This window comes from Aristolochia californica, unplaced genomic scaffold (genome assembly GCF_029961685.1).
Source record: "Aristolochia californica isolate CCGP_79_NKW_82.1479 unplaced genomic scaffold, dmAriCali1.0.hap1 SCAF_1, whole genome shotgun sequence".
Classification (NCBI taxonomy): Eukaryota; Viridiplantae; Streptophyta; class Magnoliopsida; order Piperales; family Aristolochiaceae; genus Aristolochia; species Aristolochia californica.
Window position 1 is genome coordinate 58440380 of NW_027181770.1, and position 23025 is coordinate 58463404.

Below are 23025 nucleotides of genomic sequence, written 5' to 3' on the forward strand. Positions count from 1 at the left end.
CGTGGCTGACACATGACTCGGGACCACCGCCGCAGGTTCGCATCCAACGGTCAGCGTGCCCACTGGACAGCGCACGTGAATGGATAGAGCAAGTGGGGGGGGGGGGGAGGTGCCTGTGAGGCGGAGGAGGAGCCACGCGAGTGGAAACCACAGACGACGATGAAAGCGACTGTTCGAAGGGGCGCGGCGCCGGTGCGTGGTCACCAGGGGCGGAGATTCTGTCGGCGGACTTTTGAAGTCCGCCAAAGGTCAATAACTATTTTACTATTATGAGGTGGGACCGGCAGCCTGATCGAGGCAGGATCTGCTGTCCAAGATCTTTGTGGTCAAAGGGTCAAAGACCGATTATTGCGTTATTTCGGATTGCGCGTTTGGTAACTGGTAACGGTAAATTGAGAGAAGGAATCAGTGACGAAGAGTGGGCCCCGCGTCATGGCTTCCTCTGGGGTCCCCGTGATAGACTTTCCGTATCCGTATCTGATTCTTTGCAAAGCCAGACTCGGAGACGACTCACACACTCTGGTTTTACTCAAGGATGTGCGACTCGCTAGGGAAGAGTGAGTCGAGCCTTGGGATAAGTGACTCGGACACTTGAGGTCTGTTTGGCATCTTTAGAAGGGGTTTCTCAAGCCTTTCTTACGCAAATACCCACCTTCTCTTTCCAAGTATTCTGGTAAACAATTTTATCAAGCCAGAGCTTATAAGAATGCATAGTAGGCCTCTACAACGTGTTTTTTTTCTCTCAAACAGAGGCATACCAGCCAGTATACTGCTTCCACTACAATTGCATCTCTGAAAGAAGTGGGCATTCCATCAAAAGGACAGGAGAACATAAATGCAGCTGAGACAAAAAAAAAAAAAAACTTGCAGATTAACCTCAGATAACATGCAATCGCCTGTAACAGGTCATGTCAGCTTAAGTTATTGATTCCTCCGGTTATGTATGTGTCTGGTCTGGTAAATAGACCAAAATTGATACAAACGCTCTATAATGGATACCTCATGGAGATTAAGAAATTTAACTACCGGAGGAAGATTGACCTACTGACAACCTGTCTGTACTCATACCACTGGAATTTCACCACAATCGCTAATCACCACCTTCTTTCTTGGACGGTCTCCTCGATCAGTCTCTTGGCTCTCGATTAGTTTCACAATATCCATCCCTTCAAGTACCTGCCCGAATACAACATGTCTCTGGTCCAGCCAAGGAGTCTGCACATGTAACATTGCAAATGTCAGTTTGTTCTGTTTGAATTTCCACATGAATATGAAATCCCCTGCCAAAGTTTAAATTGATGGGTTAGATCTTAGTCTTACTCAACCTGATGTTGCCTGAATCACAAAGACCATTTTGTCCCAGGTTAGATCTTAATCTTACTCAACCTGATGTTGCCCTCTTTCAATAGTTTAAACAATAACTTTTGAGATTGAGACAGATAAACCCTCATAATTGACAAATAGAAACGCACCTAACTCTCCCTATCACACATCAGTATTTGATAAATACCTAAAACTCTCACTTTTCACCACTTTGTTTGCCACTAAGGATGAAAAGGTAGGGTATCGCCATCTATCAGAAACAAGGCATACTGCAGACCAAAGACAATGAAAATTTCCACTTAGGCCATGTTAGTGCTTTTTCCAAGAAACACTGGAAAGGCATTTCTAGTAGAAATAGTTTCCAAAGACCATTAGTGCATCATGTTTCTTAGAAACACTTTTTTAGCTAAAAAATTTTTCCAGGAAAATTATATAATTTTCTAGGTAAGATTTTCCAGCCAAGATGGGCCAGAAAACCATATGGAATTTTTTTTTAATATGTATGTGACAATTGATGTTATAATATTTTCAGCACAGGTTTCATGCAAATTTTATATTTGACGTTTTATTTTACAGAAATTTATGGGATACGTATGGTAACGTGTGAGATTGATTATTAATTTTGTTAAAGGAATAGTCCCACATAGATTAGTGAGTACAAAGATATTGAGTTTATTAGTTGGTACAAAGATATTGAGTTTATTAGTTGGCAAAAAGATTTCCTAAGTTGGCTAGTCATTTTGGGATAGGCCTTGGACCCAATTTAACATGGTATTAGAGTGGGTACTCATATGTGGGCTTGCACCTAAACTATCTACTTGTAGAGCCATAAAAGATGGCCTACACCTAAAACTATCCACTTGTAGAGCCACAAAGAGGGCCTACACCTAAACTGCCTACTCTTAAATTATCGACTTGTAAAGCCACAGAAGAGGGTCTACATGTGAGGGGGAGTGTTAAAGGAATAGTCTCACATAGATTAGTGAGTACAAAGATCTTGAGTTTATTAGTTGGTAAAGAGGTTTCCTAAGTTGGCTAGTCATTTTGGGATAGGCCTTGGACCCAATTTAACAAATTTCTATTTATTTTCCCTGGAAAAGTCACTAACTATTCCACTAAATTTTTCTTGAAAATTTCTAAAATTTTCCATGTAATTTCCTAGTAAGGCACTAATAAAATTTTATTTGAAGGTTTTTTTCAAATGTGTATCCTAGAAAAAAAAATTCTAACTTTTCCTAGGATTTAAATTTCTAACCAGGAGCACTAATGGGGCCTTAATCTAGTCACATTTTCTGGTAATATAGGTTTTTCCAATTGTTGGTTTTACTTCGTTCCACAAACCCAAAACTTTTTAAAACCATAAGAGAAAAACTGGATTTTTGACATCCAAGTCTGGTTTATAATAACCACAAACAAGAAATAGTAGAAAGACGCAATGAAGGAAAACAGGGTTCTTGGTACCTTCACTGTGCAAATGAAGAACTGGCTCCCATTGGTATTTGGTCCTGCATTCGCCATACTGAGCACACCAGGCCCCACATGAGACACTGCAAAAGTGAAATACATTAGAACTGTTGCTAAATACAGTCATACTCTACATGCAGGCGGTGGTAATGAAGGAGAAAACTTACGGTTGAAGTTCTCATCTTTAAATGTCCGTCCGTATATACTTTTACCACCAGTTCCCTGCAACAGAAAGATCAAAGAAAACAGCTAGATTTAATTTCTGCTTCCATGTTCTAAACTTGCAGCTTTGAGAGGCATTGATGGAAACGAACAATTAAACGAAAACAAGTAACATCTTTTATTTTTTGGTATACGAAGAGTAAAAATCTACTCCAAATACTCTCTTTTTTTAGTTAGCTCCTTCACTCAAGCAAGTAACAATTTTTCTATAAAAAAAGATTAAAAAAAAAAACATAACAAGAAGGTAAGAGATCTCATAAGATTCAAATGGGAGTTGATGCATTTGGATCTGCAACTTGGGACTTCAAAAGAATCTAAGTTGTATGACCAAGAATGCTTCCAACTAAAATTCCATTTCATGGACATGTCTGCATTTCTAGCTGGGTCATGAATTTTGCAATGCAGATGGGCAGCACATATATCTTTTCATAAACATTACTTATTTACTGCTGATATATAAAATGATAAAAAAAAAAGCAAGCAGAGAGAGAGAGAGAGAGAGAACACTCACATTTCCCTTATCAAAGTCACCTCCCTGAATCATGAAATCCTTGATCACCCGATGGAAGGAGCACCCCTTAAATCCAAATCCCTTTTCTCCTGGAGTAACAAAAACTCAAAATTTTTAATCATAATATATTATTAGTTAATGACAAAAAATAGATTCAAGAGTAAAAAGTAAACAGAAGCACACATTTGTAATTCTTCAAAAAATCAGAAAACTAACCTGTGGATAAGGCACGGAAGTTCTCTGCTGTTTGTGGAACCACATCACCATATAATCCGATCACAATCCTACCCACATTACTTCCTACAGGGTTACCAATACCTATATCAAAATATACTTTGTGTGTGACCTTAGCTTGCAACTCCCCTTCCTGAAACCATTCAACATATAAGAAAACAAACCATTGCCCAACATTTTAAAGTACATGATTACATAAATAAATTAATAAAAGGATAAGCAGGTAACACATAAGGAAAAAAATAGTTTCACAAAAAAAATTACTTTCATTAGAGAGGCTTTGAATCTGTTTGAATATGCATAAATATGAGCTGAACTCAAACTTCCACATCGGAAGAAACAACGTCAGCTTAGTTTCCAAACCAATGCAATGCACAATGATCTTAACTGCACTGCCAAAAGCCCAATCTGCTATGCTTACAGATAATATCATCCTTCTCAACTTAGCCCTAATTTGTATCTCAGGGCAATTTAGATCTTTTTATACAACAAAGAACAACATTAGATGGATGTTGTTGTTGAGGCAGTTAAAATCTATAATCTACGGGTGCCATCCTTACATGCCTATGGGACCCAACCTGGGGCTTAGGCATTGAACTGGGGCAAAAGATAACAGATTCAAGGACCTAGGTTTGGTGTTCCATCGACTCCAAAGCTTCTAGTTTATTAGCTAAGCACCACATTGGTATTGGAACAAGCACCAAATCCACTGTTTGAATCCTATATGGGGTGACAAACTGAAAAGGGTAACTGGTGCTTGAGTGCCAACTATCACAGTTGAAACAGGCCACCTGATCCTGAATAAAATTAGTCATAGAGTAGGTCACTGTGGACATCGACACGAATACATGGTAGATTATTAGCACCTATGGGGCCTAGCTAAGGTATGGGCACCAACCTAGGCAAAAGTTCAAGGCCTAACTAATTGGCTAGATACCTACCATTAGCAGCAACACATGAAAGGTGACAGCCAGTCACCGAGAGATCCTAGTTATTCAACTGGCATGATAAGAGAATTTCATTTAAAAAGCATCTACGTTATGAATGCTGCTTGAATGCATTTTTTGTTGTGCACTACTACAGCATGCCTATTTTAAACCAATCTTCTGATTTATCAAAGGCAATAAGAAGTATGCACTAAAACTCAGATCCAATTGCGACAATTTCCTATCTCCCAGCTCTACATCTTTTTCTTATTCTCTGTGTTCAAGATTGATATCTATTTCAGATTTTTTTTTTTAATTGTGCTTTTTGAATGATCAAATAGAAAAAATAGCACTATTTAGTATATCCAAGTAAGTGGAAATCTTGCAACTAGGATAACTTTGTAAAAAGGGGAGAAGGTTGGAGCAGCCAACTTTGACTTGACTCTAGCCTCCTCTTTGCAAAATCATTGCATGGACACTCGCTAAAAGCAACTTTTTGCATACAAGAGATTAATATTCACAACTTGAATATTCACAGAATAAAAAAATAAAATAAAACAAAACAAAAACCTGGAAGAGCGTACTACGAAGACACCACTGAGACTTCACAACACCCAAACTTTATGGGAATGACGCTTTTTCAACAAGAATTTGCCTACCCATGAGCAATGGCTTCAGGGTGTTAGACCAAGTATACAAGAGTAGCTGATAATTCCTCAATCTTGTTCAAAAGCACAGGGAAGCCCCAAACCAATTGGGGCTCGGGGAGCCGCTGCAAACCCTAAGGACAACCATGGAGGTGCCATGATCATCAATTGACAGAAGAAGAAATTTTGAAATGTCTGTGTTAAAGAAGTCTCAGCTCAGCCCCTGCAAAATCAATATATCTAACGTACAGAAAACCAATAAGATTCTAGCCAATTAATCTCACAAACGGCACCCACATATTGCAAGGCCTGGTTCCCCCCATGTTACCAGGAAACTTGAGTTTAAGCACACTGAAGAGGCCACCATGAGGCACCTTTGCCTTGGATGCATGAAAATGTTTCATAGATAAGCAAGGATGGGAACTACTGGGACTCAATGATCTTTATGAACCAAAAGAGGATGGATAGTAGACTATTTTGATCACATTGTCAAATAGAAATGAACTTTCCTTCAAAGTTTTACTATCACCCACATCCAGATGACCAAGATGGTGGTCAAAGTTGAGTGGAAAAAAGTCCCGCATTGAGAATGTTAAGGAATAGTCCCACATGGATTAGTGAGATCAAAGATATTGCGTTTATTAGTTAGGAAAGAGGTTTCCTAAGATGACTAGTCATTTTAGGATAGGCCTTGGACCTAACTTAATATGGTATCAGAGCGGGCACTTGTATGTGGGCCTACCACCTAAAACTAGCTACTTGTAGAGCCATAAAAGATGACCTACACCTAAACTATCCACTTGTAGAGCCACAAAAGAAGGTCTACACGTGAGGGGAGTGTTAAGGAATAGTCCCACATAGATTAGTGAGTACAAAGATCTTGAGTTTATTAGTTGGTAAAGAGGTTTCCTAAGTTGGCTAGTTATTTTGGGATGGGCCTTGGACCCAACTTAACATGAATCAGAGCAGGTACTCATATGTGGGCCTCCACCCCAATTATCCACGTGGAAGAGCCCAGAGGGCCAACACGTTAGGGGGAGTGTTAAGGAATAGTCCCACATGGATTAGTAAGATCAAAGATTTTGAGTTTATTAGTTGGGAAAGAGGTTTCCTAAGATGACTAGTCATTTTGGTATAGGCCTTGGACCTAACTTAACAGAGAAGTGTTAAGAAAAGTTTATGGGTTATAAGATTCGAGCAATAATTTTTCTAAGTGACTAGTCAATTTGGGATAGAACCAGGTTCAACCCAGCAGTGGTATATGTGAAAGTTGGGTTCATAACAAGAACAAAGGAAACATGGAGGAGACAAAAATTAACACACAATCAAAAGTAAATGCATTACCAAAATAAAAAAATGCTAACTTCTGTGGGAGGTGGTGTCAGAATCATACAAACCAATCAAGAAGATGAGAAAGAGAACATGAGAGAAGAAGAGAAAGCTAGAGAGACAAAATCATTCACGTTGAATAGTTTTGAGGAGTTTAGGGTTGGGGAAAGACTCTCCTATTTATAACATAAATAATAACCAAAATGACAATAATATCCCTACTCCACTTATACCTTATGAAATAAGATTCTATAAGAGAATATTTTCCTAGAAACCTAAGTGAAAATTGCATCTTCTAACACTTCTCCTCAAGCTAGAGTGAATAGCTTCAGCTTGTTGCGAATAGAAAAAATAAAGTTTCTATGCAGGTCTTTGATGAGGACGGTTCATAGACCTTCAGAAAGCACAAAAGTTAAGTCTCATATCAGCTTCAACTTGTTCCACAAATGGACACCGGTCACTGTCGATTTGAAAATACAATTTTTTCCCCTCACATAGACTTAAAGCCAGAAAGTAAAGCTGTAGGCCATAGTAGACAACAAAGACTACAACTTAAACAACATTAATCAATCACTAAACAACCATTCCACCACAAATTATTGAGTAGGCTTCATCATTACCACCATAGCTTCTTGGGCAAACTTCACCAACACCAGCACTAGCATATTGTACTTCTCCCCTCTCAAGCTAGGGAGCCATGACATGAAAAACCAATTTGGACAGAAACAACATAAGAAAGCCCACAGTGAGAAGGCATAAAAAATAAAAAAAAATAAAAATGACAGTAAAGAACCACCCACTTAAGGGTAGAAACATACCAATGACTCAAGGACAAAAGTACAAAACCACCCACTTTTAAGGGCAGCAGAAAAAAACTACCCAGGGCAGCAAGATTTAAACTAAATAAAATAATGAAAAAAAAGTAAACAACATATAATTCAAGTAAACTAAGTATTGGTGATGGTGGAACAAACTAGTTTAATTCAGTAGAAGTTTGTTGACAAACTTGCCAAAATTCCAGAAAAATCTCAACACACTGTTTTGATGCTGGAACAGAGCAGTTAGACAGTGATGCAGAAAAAACAGGAGGGGGTAATTGAGCTTCAAAGAAGTATCTTTACCAACTTCGAGGGATTCAAAATGAACATGCCACGTGGACACCCCCATATTGCAGTTCTCCTTGAAGCAAGTCATTGATCAAGAGGAAGGTTGAAGAAGAACAATAGCCCAAGAGGATCTGTTGTAACTAATAGTCATCGGCAAAGACACCACATGTCTGTAGCTGGCAGGAGCACAAAATCCAACAAGAGAACCACTTGAACAGAAAGAAACAGTCCATAACTAAACTTTGATATATGTTTGAGGAGATTGGTGACTGATTATGTGCTGTATCTGTTCCTGGACATGTTGGATTAGACACACCAATAAAGTGTAAACACAATGGTTGAAGCAGCTGAACAACAATCTGTAAAGAAAAATGATGTTGGGGCCTGGATGCCAGACTGACAATGCACTGGCCAACTCCTCTCTCTCTCTCTCTCTCTCTCTCTCTCTCTCTCTCTCTCTCTCTCTCCCTCTCTCCCTGCGAATATTTCTCTTTATACAATTCTTATTAAGCTGAAGCAAGTACCACAGCAAAAAATTGCTGATGCTTGCCATTAATGGTAATCTGCAGAAACAATCAGTAATGACAACGCCCAGTATCAATTATTATTGGTGAGGACACTCACCGACAGAGTTATCAAGATTGGTCAACAACCAAGAGGCTGATGCCATTGGTGCGCACTGTATTATTGCTAGTTATGTACAGCAGTGGCTGACTATGTTTGATCACCAAAGGCAACAAGAGTTCTGAAATCACACCCTTTTCCAATAACACCAATACAGGCAGACTGAGAGAAACTTACTGAAGCAAAGACCTGAAACTTACTGACAGAGTTCAGTGTCTAAGCAGTATATAGGGAGCATATCTGAAAAACACAGACTTGAGAAACTACTTAATAACAAAACCAGAGTAAACTGTGGCAGAACCAAGCAGATAAGCTACTAGACCATGTGTAGAAAACCAACAGGGAAGAGAAAAAGTAACCTGAAAGTTCCAACTTCCATTGTTGACACATAAAGTTGATCTCTTTTTTGTTTTGTTTTTCTTCTTCTTCTTCTTCTTTTCTTTATCCATCTCAATGTAGGAGAAGAAGAGAAAGCTAGAGAAAAAATCATTCAAATTGAATAGTTTTGAAGAGGTTAGGGTTAGGCTTGGCCCTTCTCTCCTAATTATAACATACAGAAGGACTAAAGTGAAAATAATGTCCACCATGTAATAAAATTCTATTACTAAAATACTTTCCCAAAATCTAAATAAATAGAAATTAATCTTCGACAAAGTGGAACTTCTATTTTGCTTCTATTAATTCACCTTCTACAAGCTCTGTTACATTTTTGGTTGTTTCATACCAGGATACTTGCTTAAGAATTTAACTAGGCCTTAGTCCTCATTCCCCTTTTTTTAACAAGGAAACTGATGTACTAATCAAATTGCACACATCCCGCACTCCATGCAGAGGTTTTTTTTTTTTTGAAGAAGAAGAAGTATGTAAATTACTTTCCTTTTTTTGGAACATGGTGCTACTTCTAGGTTTAGATGCTTAATGATATATATTATAGTCAAAGATTGTTTGGTTATAACCTTGAGAACTGCCAACAGCTATAATCATTGATTCTCATTCCTCAAAGCCCTATCCCCAGCGACCTCTGTCCCAAACCTAGTATCTCACTAAAAACACTAAAGCCGTTGTTTATAGATTCTCAACCGTTAAATAAAGACCAAAACGGCATCAAAGTATCTTCCAGTAAAAAAGGCCAACCACTGCCAAAACCCGAATCGGTTAACACTAGCAATATATCCAAAACCCTACTTGTACAGAAAACCATAGAATACTACATTCCAACTTCACAAAGGCTAACAATGATCGATGACCACACCCAAGATCACCAAAACCTCTCACTGACCTGCGATGAGGCCCGAATAGCGCTTACGAAACTTGTTCTCTTCTGAAATGAAGAAGGAGCGGCAGAAATACGCCGCGATGAGCCTGAGAAAAAAAGGGACCCTGAAGACGAGATTTCCAGCGCCGACGAATGGCACTTCCGTAATTTGATAGAGCTCGCAGGTTGACAGAGAACCTGGAAGCTGGCGACCGCCCTGGAACCAGAAACAGTTGAGCCCACGTTTGCCTGCAAAGGGCCGGACAAGAAATGAAAAAAATAAAATTAAAAAGCGTCGAAAAATGCTTCAGCGCGAAAGCAGATAAAGACGAACAAAAACGCTGACGAGGAAAACTGAAAACAGATACTTCTACCAAAGCACTAAAGGAAGTAGCCATTGTGGTGAAGAGTGTTTCGGTGGCCTGGTTTGGCTCCGCGCGGTGCTGCTGATAAGGTGTATGCAACAGATACAGTACTTGGAACTTGGAACTTGGAACTTGGAACTTGGAACTAGGAAGAAGATCAAGATGAAATTACCAAATTGTCCTCCTTTCAGTCGGAAAAAAATAGTACGGACGAAATCGAGATCGGTCCTGATGAGTTGATCGACGAACGAGAATGCCTGATTCAAGTATTCGGGTTCATAATTATCGGACGGATAGGATCGTTTATCTAGTGATTTCTAGGAGGCTAAAAATCCCAAATGGGATTCCCAGTGGGCCGTCGGGTGGTTTTGTACTGAAGATTGTTTGTGGAAGGCCCATTGTTAGGGATTCCCTCTCTCCCTCCCAACCTTCCCCTATTTTTCTTCTAAAATTTTACTTCTAAAAAAATCTAGTGAAAAAAATTCAATTTAAATATTTATAAATGTAATTTAAATACAATAAATTAATTTTTTAAACTCCCATAATATGTAGTTAGAAATTACATTATTAAAATATATTTAAATTTTGCAACCAAGAGGCAAATTTATTACATACTCCTATAAAAAAATCTAGGGTTTGAACTTTTTTTTAGGATCGAGAGAGCAATGAAGCTACTATCTTTCGATTTCTCTTTTTTCTAGAAAATGAAATGAAGTTCCACAAATATGTGCAATCTTGTTGTTTTCAATCATCGCAATTATTCACATTCTCTAGTGGTTGTAGTTGAGCATCAAAATCGTAGTCTTGTTTCGATGATTAAAGGTTATTAACCCTATTCAAATGGGAAAAAATAGGTCTTATTCACCCTCTCAAGAAGGGTTTGCCCCATTTTACTCGACTCGTTCTAGGTTTTTTTGTCGCCCCATCCCTTTATTCGATAAATTATTATTGAATCAAAGTCTTGCTCTAGAGGACTTTGATTCAATATAATTGTTTAGTGCTCAAGGGAGCTATCTTTTAATTTTTCAAATATGTAGATAGAGACCCTTAATTGGCTTATTGTATTGAATACAAGAAACAAAAAGTTAAAAGATTAGAGAGAAGCCATGAAGATCTTTTAAATTTGTCTCATGTTCAATTAGTAGCTTTTGAGGTGCACTTTGTAGACTAGAGCACAAGTGACACATTTGTGGCACCACCACTCTCCATCAAGTTCTCAATGTTGTCACATCTTATTATTTGAATATAAATTTAAATGAGTAGGTTTTGGAGAACCAAAGGGTGCCTATTTGTTGCTTACTCACCTTCTTAAACTGATCAAAGGGATAATGCCTCTTGGGATTATGATCTCCTTAGGGTCCACTTCCATTTGATTCATTGTGTTTTTTACAAATTTTTGGATAGGCCAATTCGTATCTAAGTATCTATGGTTGGATCGATCGATTTGGAGAAGGTTTTGATCTGTCATAATATTTAAATTGAATAAAACAAATAAGATGTTATATTTTTTATATGAATAAAAATACAAGACATAAAAAAAATTTGGTTAATATAATTTGTAGACATAAAAATTTAATATTAAAAATTTAATATATTTTAATAAGGTCATTTCAGGTATTTTCTCTTGTTAAGTAAATGGTGCAACCATAGGCCTTTCGTATCTAAGTATCTATGGTCGGATCGATCGATTTGGAGAAGGTTTTGATATGTGTCTGTCATAATATTTAAATTGAATAAAACAAATAAGATGTTATATTTTTTATGTGAATAAAAATACAAGACATAAAAAAAAAATTGGTTAATATAATTTGTAGACATAAAAATTTATTATTAAAAATTTAATATATTTTAATAAGGTCATTTTATGTATTTTCAAATGGTGCAACCATAGGCCTTTCCCTCATTTAAATTAAAATGAGGATAATTTTTATGGATAAATTCACAATATTTTGAAAAAGATTATGACACGCGTCAGTCAGCTATGGGTGCTACGTTGATGACTCATCCATTGCTCGGAGTTAATCGCTCATTCAGCGAGTCAAGCCTCAACGCCGCCTGAAAAGGGCCCACGGCAGCTTTCATAGTGGGCCCCAACGCCGAGGTGGCTTCTCATGTTAAATCGAGATCAGGCAAAGGTTTCACCCGAGCGGGTAGTTTTTGAGTGAGTTTTGGACCAATAGATGCGTGAAACGTCACGCACGGCGAGGTCCGGGCAGGGCTGACCGTTTTTCCTGAAATGGTTAAAGGAGAAATCCAGTCCAGTTAAGACCTTACGTTTGGAAAGGGCAATTATTTCTCTCTTCTGCTTTTGGTAATTTGGCGGTCGCTTGTTTTCTCGGGTTCTCAGGAGGTGTCATACTTCCAGAGACGCAGGAAGGTGGTGTCCGCTTGCTCTCATTCTGCTTCCTTAGTCTTGATTCTGATTACGAAAGTGCTTGATTTGGGAAGCATTAGCTGTTTTCTTGCTTTTGGTTTGTTAACGGAGATGGATGATGATGAATATGCTAAGCTTTTCAGGAGGTTGAATCCACCGAGGTATAGTTCGTTGCTTTTTGTTTTTTATTCCTGGGTGTTGTTGTACCTGTAAATTTTTCGGTTTTTATGGTTTTTTTTTTTTTTTTTAAATCTTGCTCTTTGATTTTTACTCTTTTGGGGGCAAACGGAAATTTTAAGGCTGGTGTAAAATTGGGTTCTGTTTTTTTTTATGTTCGTTTTTTTTGTAACATATCTGCTTTTTTGCCTGGATTTCCTAGTTGGTTTCTCTTCTTCTAAGATGAATTTTTAGGATATGGGTTTTGATGGATATAACAGAATTGTGAATTTCTGCTGTTTCTTCTTCTTCTTTTTTTTCTGTTAAATCTTCTGTATATAATTTGACTGTTGATGCAGGGTTGTGATTGACAACGATGCCAGTGAGAATGCTACTGTAATTCAGGTAAGCGGAGGTCTCATATGTACGAATCGCCATCTGACTTTGGGAAATTGGGATCTCCTGCGTCTGAATTCTCTGGGTTTGCGTTTCTGTTCATGTTTTGGCTCACTTGTCAGTGATTTGGTTGTTTTGTTTTTCAGGTTGACAGTGTTAATAAACATGGTATTCTCTTGGAGGTCGTTCAGGTTCTCACGGATCTGAACCTTATAATTATCAAAGCTTACATATCTTCTGATGGAGAATGGTTCATGGATGGTGAGGATTTCGTAGTTCCTTGAATTTAAATGTTCCTTCAGGATTTATCTTTGCTGGCTAAATCTTTTACTTCTTAAACTGATTGCTCCAGTGTTTAATGTAACCGGTCAAGATGGAAGGAAACTCAAAGATGAAGGAATTTTGAACTACATAAAGAAGGTTACTGGTTAATTATTCATGACTTATTACCTCCCTGATTTACCTCTATTTACTTCAGCGAAAAAGATAATGTTCTCAAGAATTTCAACTTTTTGTTTGAAAAATTGAGTACCCATGGGGCCTCTGGTTTGTCTCCTCAACAGAGGCCTGCCACAAAATTTTCAAGTATTTCCCGTCTTTTGCTTTTGTATAGTCTCATTGTTTCAATTCCAATCATGTTTTGTGATACTAACTAAAAACACAAAAAAGTTCCACCCTCTCTTTTTCACATGGATTTTTAAATTTTGCAGTCTATTGAAACAGAAGCTTGCTTTGTTCCCTCACTACAAAGCTCTGTTGGGGTAACACCTTCCAAAGAATACACTTCTATTGAGCTGACTGGTGCTGACCGGCCTGGATTGCTCTCTGACGTCTGTGCTGTACTCACAGACCTAAGATGTAATGTGGTGAGTGCGGAGGTGTGGACACATAATGCTAGAGCTGCAGCAGTAGTCCACGTCACAGATGAGAGGACAGGGTCCCCCATTGAAGATCGCACATGTCTATCCATGATTAAGGAACTCCTGTGTAATGTATTGAAGGGTTGCAACGATTTCAGGGCAGTTCATACTACAGTTTCTCAAGCAACCACTCACAGAGAGAGAAGATTACACCAAATAATGTTTGCTGATAGAGATTATGAAAGAGTTGGACCAGGAACACCTGATGATAAGAGTTCAAGACACCATGTAGCATTATTAGATTGTTTCGAGAAGGATTATACTGTGGTTACTATCAGATGCAAAGATCGGCCAAAGCTTCTCTTCGATACACTATGTACTCTCACTGACATGGAATATGTAGTGTTTCATGGGAGGGTGGACACTAGAGATACGGACGCTTATCATGTGAGATCTCTTGCCGTCTAACATTTTTGTTGGTTAAGCATTACACTGATAGTTTTACTACATCTTATAGCATATTTGTTTACTCTTAGGAGTTCTATATCAGACACGTAGATGGATTCCCAGTTAGTTCAGAGGCTGAGAGACAAAGGGTTACACTGTGTCTTCAAGCTGCTACAGAAAGGAGAGCTACAGAGGTAAACCGCATTGTGTATGTGGCAGTTAATAACCAGTGCGACTCATCTTCTAAAAGCCAATGGTTGATCTTGCAGGGGCTGGAGCTAGAACTATACACGGATGATCGAGTTGGTCTTCTCTCAGAAATTACCAGAATATTCCGTGAAAATGGTTTGAGCATTATGAGGGCAGAGATCTCAACTAAGGATGGGAAAGCAGTAGACAATTTTTATGTTTCAGATGTTTCTGGCAACCCAGTCGAAGCCAAGACAATTGAATCTATCCATGAGCAGATAGATCATTCTATTCTAAGAGTTAAAAGCCCCTTCTTCCCTTCTAAAGATACAGCAACCAGGTTTCTCTTTGGAAGCCTCTTTACACGGTCTCTGCAGAACTTCAGACTGATTAGATCCTACTCGTGATGGCAAACATTTGAAGAAGAAAAATAATCCAAGAAACTGGCTATCAGTGACCCTTATCATACTGTAAAAATAGGATCATTTGGGTTGTTATAGTTGTCTGTGACTCCAGAAAGAGAAGATATAGAAGGGAAGAGACCATCCTTACAGTTATGACACACCAATGTACAGGGAACTTTGTTCCTGTAGAAATTGTACAGAGTTAATTTTTGTACATAAACGAGTTTTTTGTAAATGTGCATGTAAAGAATTTCTGAATAAAGTTTCCTTTTTTTTCTCTCCTGTACGAGACATCAAATAAGAAAGTTGGACATTGACGCGATGGATATAAAGTGAGGATTGGCATGTCAACTTGTTTCCTTTCCTTTGCCTTTTTAAAGAAGTGAGTGTTACAATTCATTACAACATGATACTACTGATGGCAAAAGGCTTAACAGAACTATGATCCTTCCACCTTGAAATGCCTGCTCGGAAGACCTTTCTCAGTACATCAATTCTCTCCGAAATAAGAGATTCCTTCATCTTCTTTATTTGTCCATATTCCATTTCCATGATCGACCCCAGCTCTTCAAAATACTTGACCTTATATCTTAGCTTTCTCATCTGTCAAAAAGAGATGCATAACATCAATGTACATAGTGATTAAGGAAAAACGAAAATGATGTTGAGAACAAGGTTTACAAAAAAAAAAAAAAAAAAAAACCTGTAGCTCAATTAAAGTAGCCATTAGTTGTTCAATTTCTCTATCTTCCTGGTCTGCCAGTAGCTTGGAATGAGCTGCTGCTACACCCAGAGCTGTAGCAACGGTGGCTCTAAGCTGTATTGTTGTAGGCCCAGATGTTTTCTCAGGACTGCGGCGGCCTACAGTTTCTGCAAGTGTAAGGATCACGAAATCAATGGATGCACCAGACGGAAAAATGACAATAGGGGCTAGATTATGGACAGAAAAGGCTTCTCTTCAAAGATTAGCAAATTTCTGGCAAAGTCCAAAATTGGGGAAGAGAGCAAGTGGCGAGCTTTTGTATACTACAACAGGTATCCTCATGACATGTAGAATGGAAGAACTGGACCTGAAATAGATTATACTAATAGCTGATTTCTGAACCACTATATTTGCTCCTACATTAGCAAGAAGAGATTACAAGAACAACTTCCATTATGAAAGCTTCTCGTTTTCTGCTGATGAAAGTCGAATCCAGCCATGACAAGTATTAAGGACATTCTTTGAATCTTCTTTAATGTATGATTCCTTTTTACCTTATACCGACATATCTTTGGTGGCATCCTTACCAATTTAAATAGATAAAGTGACATCAACACGCATGCACCATACAGATTTGTGTGTGTGTGTGTGTGTGTGTGTGAGGCCCATGACAGGACTATGCATTGCAGCATAAAAAACAAATTTTCATGATCTAATGGACATCTAATTGCAGCTCCAGCTGGTTTGAAATAGACCAAGCCAAGGTAGTTTAGTAAGAGATTGGGCTCGTGTCCCTATAAGAAGAGTAAAATACAAGATAACTTCAAATGGTAAAGAGCTTCACCTGAATCTTCAAGCTTCCCTCCCACAGGACCTTTGACCGAAAGAAATCTAACACAATTAAGAAGAGAATATTATTCACACAGTGGATGAGGTCTTCAAATTACCATCGTGTTAGAGGTCAAAGGCTTACTCCTGTGGTTCATTATTATCATCCAAACAAAATATCCTCTTTGCATATGGTATCTCAGTGCACAATGAGGTAACAGCAGCCTTGGCTGCAGCTGCTGCAACTTGTGGGCCCATTGCTGTAGACAAGAGAGTAACCTAATACAGATGTAATTTATTAGATTTTTTTTATTTTTTTTTATGATTGTGAACATTAAAGCAAACTACTTTCACCTGTTTAATTAATGAACCACCATCATCTGCAAACGAAGTAAAACGTCTTCTCTTTGGAGGTGGACTGCTGGTTGTTTCCTCTTCTGCATGCTCAGTAAATTCCTTATCTTGTTCCTCAGTTTTTAGGGCCTCAGTTCCAGAAGCTTCAGTTGGTTTAACATTATTCACGATGTTACTTGTACTCCTAGTATCAGCCTTTTCACCAGGTAGACCCAAAATATGTTCACCGAATGGGAGTTGTATGATGTGTAATATGCAGTCAAGTTTACTCTTTGTTAGAACATGTTGTGCAACAAGGCTCCAATCATCCCCATACTTCATAAGAGCTTCTAAAAGAAGAGCATTTTCTTCATCAGTCCATCTTGGAGATATGTGAATGGTGTTGGGTTCTTTCTGCTTGTAATCTTGAGCTGAATTGTCTTTCCTAAAATTCTGATTTTGAAAGCATTTTAAGCAAATCACAGAGTAATCCTGTCGAAAGGAAAACAAAAGAAGATTAAAGAGGAACACTTGCACAGACCCACATGCCCCCAGCAATCAAATCACACATGCATAACAAGTATTCTTTAAAGCCATCCAAATTCTTCTACACTTGCTGTCATGGATCCTTCATCCCTTGAGAACATTTATAAAAATTTAATATTGTTTTTTTCTCAACTGGTAATAAATTCTATGAGAGAACATAACTATTCTTACTTTAAAACAACTAAGGTATAAATTTCTAAGTCAGTCCACGGATCATTTCAAAAGTTTCTCTAATAAAGTTGCAAAAAACTTTTAGAAGGAACAAGAAGTAGATATATTAACGAAACCTTAGGATTTTAATTTTGACAATTATGAAAATAATGTTAATTATTTCAAAATCTAGCCAACTAAAAATTCATTTGAAAAAAAATAAAAAATTAGCTTTAACAAATCATTTTTAGTGCAGAATTTACACCTTTGCAGGGTTACAGCCTCTATTTTTGGGTAGCAGTATTAATAGCTACTTCTGGATTTCATTGAAACTTGGTACACTCCTTTTGGGGGAAAAATCATTGAACCAAAAAATAATGCAGTACCCTTCCAAGGGAAAGATAACTGTGATTAAAAAAAAAAAAAAAGATAGGCAGAACTTATTAATAAAACATACTAGTTTTATAGACAGTAATCCTAATAAATCACTGTCTATTGCTAAACATTTGTACCTGGATTGAAATTTTTTTTTTTTTTTAAAGTTGTACCCGGATAAACCTCCACTTGCAATAATATTGACCAGCTTTTGTATTTACAAAGTTTTGGGACCTAAACATGTTCCTTTTCTTTGCTAGTAATCTAATTAAGTTGAAATTGGACTTGCGAAGAATGGCTTAAATATAAACTTTCAGTAAGTGGACAAGGAATAGCTGAAACAAAAAAAGGAATACAGCATAGTTAGCCACCTAATTTTTTTTGTGATTTATAGGTCAAAAGAAACTTCATAGCTTTAATTAGCCCTCCTAGCACCATTTTAGGATGCAAATAAAAATATACCTTCTTGCATCCAGCTGTAACGAGTTGAATGTTACAATAGAATGTCAACAACCACAAGAACAATACATGATTAGGTTGTTTAGTGGAAATAATCCCACATGATTAAAGTTTGAAATCTTGTGGTTATTAGTTAGAAAAAAGTCTTCTAATTTCAACTAGTCTTTTTAGGTCAGGCCTGTACCCAACTTGAATATGGTATCAAAGCAAGACATCTGTTTTATAGGGCTTAATTTGTGGCCCATCTATATTGTCTACATTTCAGGTCTGCCATCTATTTGTTTAGGCCTAGAAGTGAGGGAGAATGTTAGTGGGAGTTCTCACACATAGGTTAAAGTTTGGAAAAGTTTTATGGTTATCTGCCGGAAAAAGCATCCTAACTGTGGCTTGGGGTTCTACCTAACTAAGAAAAGTGATGAAAGACATACTAACAAGATTAGAGATAAGTTATAAAGGCAACTGCAAATACTCTAGTAATACAATGAACACTTCCAGCGAATTGACACAAAGACAAAACTAACAATTAATGTAAGTAGTCCATCAAATGGCTCAGAGAGAATTTAGGGGAAACCCTGTCTACAAGAGGGATCCAAACTCACAAGCAGGAAGGCACTGCTCAAAAGAACAACAAAGATTTGAAATGAATGGTCTAATAAATGAGAATATGTTGATTGAGGATAAAGAAGTGAGATATGTAGCTTCAGAACGTAGCTATCTACGACATAAATCTAACCTAGTCTGATAAATGAGAATATGTTGATTGAGGATAAAGAAGTGAGATATGTAGCTTCATAAGGTAGCTATCTACAACATAAATCTAACCTACTTCATCTAGAAAGAGGCTACAACCAGTGGTTTACAGAAGATATGACAAGAACAATTCAAGCTCGCTTTATCTCTAATTTATCAGAGGGTTATTACGTAAAAGTCACTTAATTTACTTTGCTAGCAATCTGCGGCATCACCAAAATTACATCAACAGGTAGCTCATCTTTCTTGCCATGTACTGCCCTTCATAGAAGCCCTATATGCTATAACAAATGCACCTTTCAGCGACAAGTTCCCTTAAGTAGGTTAAGCAGTGATGTAGAGGACATGACTTGATGTTTAATTAACTACCTCAACAAGAAGATCCATACCAATAGGCCAACTTAAGTAAAAACAGTTGTAAACACTGTAGTCAACAAATGAAGCTTGGTTTCAGCAGTGATACCCAGTGGAACTTGAAGCATACAACCAAAGCCTGAAATTCCCGTAGTATTTGGGTAGGTTCAATAAAGGTATCAAAAGATGGATCTATCACTCTACACACTCAATTTCAGTAGAAGTTAAGTAGCACAAACTTGCTGTTAAAGGAGAGGCTCAGTAATGATGAAGAACAAATGATTGACGAACTAGTAGCACATCTGTCTTTCTGCTTTTAACTTGGTTAACTGATATTTCTTTTTCTTTTTTTTTTTTAATAAGAGAAGACATGTTTATAGAAAGTATCTTAAGAGAATTACCTCTTTTCATAGCTCTCAAGAGCCACCCACTGATGAGAAGCCTAAGTGGTTTCAAGGCAGGTATAACAAGCTCAGAATATTAAAAGATAAATGTACCTTTATTAGTACAAGTTGGTTCATTTTTTCTCCCTCTTCTTCGGGAAATTTGATTACACCCATGAATCTTGAATTCCAGAGCTAACATCAATGATCCAACTACTTGCCAATTAAATCAAAACACTCTTATTTGTTGAACATCAATTAATTTAATAGATGACTAAAAAGTAGGCCTAAGGGGTTTCAGCGGTGATACCCAGTGGAACTTGAAGAACACAACCAAAGCCTGAAATTCCCCTAGTATATGGGTAGGTTCAATAACAGTATCAAAAGATGGATCCGTCACTCTACAAACTCAATTGCCGCAGAGGTTACAAGCACAGACTTGCCATTAAAGGAGATGCACAGTAATGATGAAGTTGACATGATTGACGGACTAGGATAGTCAGACAATAAATAAGTATGATGGTGATCTTTTTACTGTATCTCTAATTTGAGGTTTGACTACAACTGTCTTTCTGCAATTAACTTGGTTAACTGCTATTACGAGAAGCCATGTTCATAGAAAGTATCTTAAGCGACTTGCCCCCTTTCCTAGCACTCAAGTGAGAAGCCTAAGGATTTTGAAGGCAGGTATGTCAAGCTCAGAATATTAAAAGATAAATGTACCTTTTTTAACTCAAGTTGGTCCATTTCTTCTCCCTCTTCTTCGGGAAATTTGATTACACCTCATGACTCATGAACCCCAAAGCTAACATCAACAATCCGACTACTTGACAATTCAACCAAACACTCTTATTTGATTGTTGGCCATCAATCAATCCAATAGACGACTAAAAAATAGGCACCTATACATTATCTCTGTGCCGATCCTTCCTTCCTCAAAAATTTAATCCACAACAACAAATTCTCATCAGAAAAATTACGAATTTCAATCGGTTCCCGTTGCAGTACCATAGATAAGTACCAAATGTCGACCTTCCAGAAAATGATATACAAGTGATCTAAGACAAACTAAACCACTGATCCTATGTATTGATAACGGCAATCTTTTTAAGACACACATCAGAGGCTCTTTGAAGATCTGTCCCCAGCATATAGCCAAAACAGTTCATAGAACATGTAGCACTTCAGACAAAACCACATGCATTTATGCTACAAGTAATCATCAACAAAAACCCCACAAAAATAAAGCAATACCATTTATCAATCGTAATATCAAGACTACTGTGACATTCATACGAGTGCAATAGCGAATCAAACAAAACCAACTAAAAATCTTTTATCACCCACGCCTCCTGTATCGTATGTCAAAGCATGACCTGACTCTTGTTTGTCTGCCAAGAGTGCTTGGAATGCATATTATCAAGCTCCTTACCCATTCCACAACACGCCTTGAACTCAATAAATTTCAAAATAATTCATCTTAACATGCAACTGGCCAAAACCCTTCGAAGATAAAGGTTATACCTTTGACGATTCATAATAGTTTATCGACCACCTCTCACCGCAGTTATCACAGAAGATTTCGTCAAACGCATCCGCGTAACTGGTCAGAGGCGGCAACATGAACCTAGCAGCCGAGCTTTCATCATTGCTGCCTTCGGAAGCGCTTGTCATCGCCCCCACTATTTTCGTCGAACCTGGATACGCGACCACCCGAATCCCATTCGGAGGCCCTTCATCGACCTTAACGATATGCTCTTGGTTCTCGCTCTCATCTGTGGGATCATCATTGGACGACGGCAAAGGGGGTGCACTGAAATTGATGAGGCCCCAGCGGTCGAGAAATTGAAAGATTTTGTGGAGACTTGAGATATCACCGATGAGAGACTTGCGGACTTCGGTGAATGTGAGTCGGCGAGAAGGGTCCTCCCGGTATTTGTTGACGATGAAGTCCCGGTACTGTTTGTAAACTCTCGGATTTTTTGAAAGGGAGGAGTTGTTAAAGAACTCACTGTGGTGGAGCTTCTCATTGTCGTGGATTTCGTCCCATGAGAACCAACCTGAAGACGGAGTTAGGGAACAGGTACACCGAGAGAAAGAGAGAGAGAGAGAGAGAGAGAGAGAGAGAGAGAGAGACTCACTCGAGTAACTGGGGATTGTGAAGAGATCAAGCTCGCAGTCGTTCACAGCGGTCGAACCCTCGGCGCTCTGCATCTGTCTTTTTCTTTGAAGGAGAACGAGAATGTCTGCGGTAAGCGGGTGTCTTTTCTCTGTAGAACGAAATCGTTAAAAATACCAAATTAAAAATCACGATAAATTTATAAAAACCTTTAAATAACATAAAGTATAAAAATCATGTAAAAATATCGATTAAATTTATAATTAAATTTAATAAATTGCACCAAGACTGATTTTAAGAACATACGTACGTCAACTAAGCATCAGCTGTTATAAATTATGGTAATCCACCTGGACGGCGATTCGACGACTCTTCAACCGTTAATTTAGCCTTCCTATATGATTTCGACTAGAAATTAATGGAAAGCGATTAGGAATTTCTCGCAAGAGATCACCTTTACAGTAAGAAAATCCAGTCTCCAACAGCTGGAATCTTGAGCAGACAGAAGACATCACTCCCTCAATTTGAAAATGTAGGACCCTACAAAATGAATACCATTTTCAAACGGATTCACAGATATCCTACGATGCCCACCTTGTTCAAGCTCCTGTATGTTGCTCTCCTTCTGGGTCTCTTCGGACAAGGTTTGTTAACTTCCCGTCTCCTTCTCTTGCTCTTACTTGTCATTGCACAGCAGTCTGGATATGCTCCCTGTTTTTGCTTCTGGGTACTGTTTGAAATGGTGACTGAAGGGCCAAGCGCCCTCTCTGATCGAAATGACAGTATCGAATCAATCGCCTCAGAGCCTTCCTGCCTTAGAGTCCACTGGAATCCACTACATTTGTGCCCACATAGTGTTTGTTTAATTCTCTACGAGTAAAAAATTTGAATCATTTGTTACTAAATACTGTTTTTGAGGAGGAGAACTGTATTAACGGTGATTCGGGATGTTTGACAGGTTTGGCTGCCCCTTGCACTCTTTCTGACATTCGCGTCCAGCAATCAAAGACGGGGAAAGTTATCGAGGGACAGCCGGAGTACGAGGTGGTGATTTCAAACACTTGTAGCTGCCGTCAGTCGAATGTGAAGCTGCAATGTGTGGGAGGACTGAGCACCGTCGAGCCGTTGGACCCTGCAGTTCTCAAAGACTTGGGCGGCGGGAAATGCCTCATAAAAAATGGCCGGCCCATCAC

General features: G+C 38.2%; 3 protein-coding genes across 5 annotated transcripts; 1 reads left to right on the forward strand and 2 right to left on the reverse strand.

Moving 5' to 3' along the window:
- Positions 1 to 854: 854 nt before the first annotated feature.
- On the reverse strand, positions 855 to 10122 carry LOC137952918 (photosynthetic NDH subunit of lumenal location 5, chloroplastic). 2 transcript variants are annotated; one of them, XM_068800042.1, is made up of 7 exons: positions 10016 to 10122; positions 9666 to 9890; positions 3737 to 3887; positions 3521 to 3609; positions 2955 to 3009; positions 2785 to 2870; positions 855 to 1215 (listed from the first exon to the last, which is right to left on the reverse strand). In XM_068800042.1, the coding sequence occupies exons 1-7, from the start codon at positions 10037 to 10039 to the stop codon at positions 1063 to 1065; spliced, it is 783 nt and encodes a 260-aa protein (XP_068656143.1). In that variant the 5' UTR covers positions 10040 to 10122; the 3' UTR covers positions 855 to 1062. The 2 variants fall into 2 exon arrangements, with proteins under 2 accessions (XP_068656143.1, XP_068656134.1); XM_068800033.1 differs by having other exon boundaries at positions 10010 to 10122.
- A 2189-nt stretch (positions 10123 to 12311) lies between these two features.
- On the forward strand, positions 12312 to 15110 carry LOC137952940 (ACT domain-containing protein ACR6-like). 2 transcript variants are annotated; one of them, XM_068800075.1, is made up of 7 exons: positions 12312 to 12541; positions 12896 to 12941; positions 13079 to 13193; positions 13285 to 13352; positions 13643 to 14239; positions 14329 to 14433; positions 14509 to 15110. In XM_068800075.1, the coding sequence occupies exons 1-7, from the start codon at positions 12492 to 12494 to the stop codon at positions 14833 to 14835; spliced, it is 1308 nt and encodes a 435-aa protein (XP_068656176.1). In that variant the 5' UTR covers positions 12312 to 12491; the 3' UTR covers positions 14836 to 15110. The 2 variants fall into 2 exon arrangements, with proteins under 2 accessions (XP_068656176.1, XP_068656167.1); XM_068800066.1 differs by lacking the exons at positions 12312 to 12541; positions 12896 to 12941; positions 13285 to 13352 and having other exon boundaries at positions 13085 to 13193.
- A 17-nt stretch (positions 15111 to 15127) lies between these two features.
- On the reverse strand, positions 15128 to 22365 carry LOC137952931 (SWI/SNF complex subunit SWI3A-like). The gene is made up of 8 exons (XM_068800054.1): positions 22287 to 22365; positions 21855 to 21983; positions 21238 to 21773; positions 16718 to 17188; positions 16509 to 16642; positions 16380 to 16426; positions 15536 to 15702; positions 15128 to 15435 (listed from the first exon to the last, which is right to left on the reverse strand). The coding sequence occupies exons 1-8, from the start codon at positions 22342 to 22344 to the stop codon at positions 15232 to 15234; spliced, it is 1746 nt and encodes a 581-aa protein (XP_068656155.1). The 5' UTR covers positions 22345 to 22365; the 3' UTR covers positions 15128 to 15231.
- Between the last annotated feature and the right edge of the window lie 660 nt (positions 22366 to 23025).

What these genes read in the sequence shown, in the direction of transcription:
- LOC137952931 (XM_068800054.1), bottom strand. Translation starts at nt 22,344, where the DNA reads ATGTCTTCTGTCTGCTCAAGATTCCAGCTGTTGGAGACTGGATTTTCT. An exon ending in GTGGTTCATTAATTAAACAG is followed by an intron (nt 16,643 to 16,717) that starts GTGAAAGTAGTT and finishes CATCTGTATTAG; the next exon opens with GTTACTCTCTTGTCTACAGC. An exon ending in AGGGAAGCTTGAAGATTCAG is followed by an intron (nt 15,703 to 16,379) that starts GTGAAGCTCTTT and finishes TTACACTTGCAG; the next exon opens with AAACTGTAGGCCGCCGCAGT.
- LOC137952940 (XM_068800075.1), top strand. Translation starts at nt 12,492, where the DNA reads ATGGATGATGATGAATATGCTAAGCTTTTCAGGAGGTTGAATCCACCG. An exon ending in TTTTGAACTACATAAAGAAG is followed by an intron (nt 13,353 to 13,642) that starts GTTACTGGTTAA and finishes TAAATTTTGCAG; the next exon opens with TCTATTGAAACAGAAGCTTG. An exon ending in CAGAAAGGAGAGCTACAGAG is followed by an intron (nt 14,434 to 14,508) that starts GTAAACCGCATT and finishes TTGATCTTGCAG; the next exon opens with GGGCTGGAGCTAGAACTATA.
- LOC137952918 (XM_068800033.1), bottom strand. Translation starts at nt 10,039, where the DNA reads ATGGCTACTTCCTTTAGTGCTTTGGTAGAA. An exon ending in CTTCCGTGCCTTATCCACAG is followed by an intron (nt 3,610 to 3,736) that starts GTTAGTTTTCTG and finishes TTGTTACTCCAG; the next exon opens with GAGAAAAGGGATTTGGATTT. An exon ending in TAAAGATGAGAACTTCAACC is followed by an intron (nt 2,871 to 2,954) that starts GTAAGTTTTCTC and finishes TCACTTTTGCAG; the next exon opens with TGTCTCATGTGGGGCCTGGT.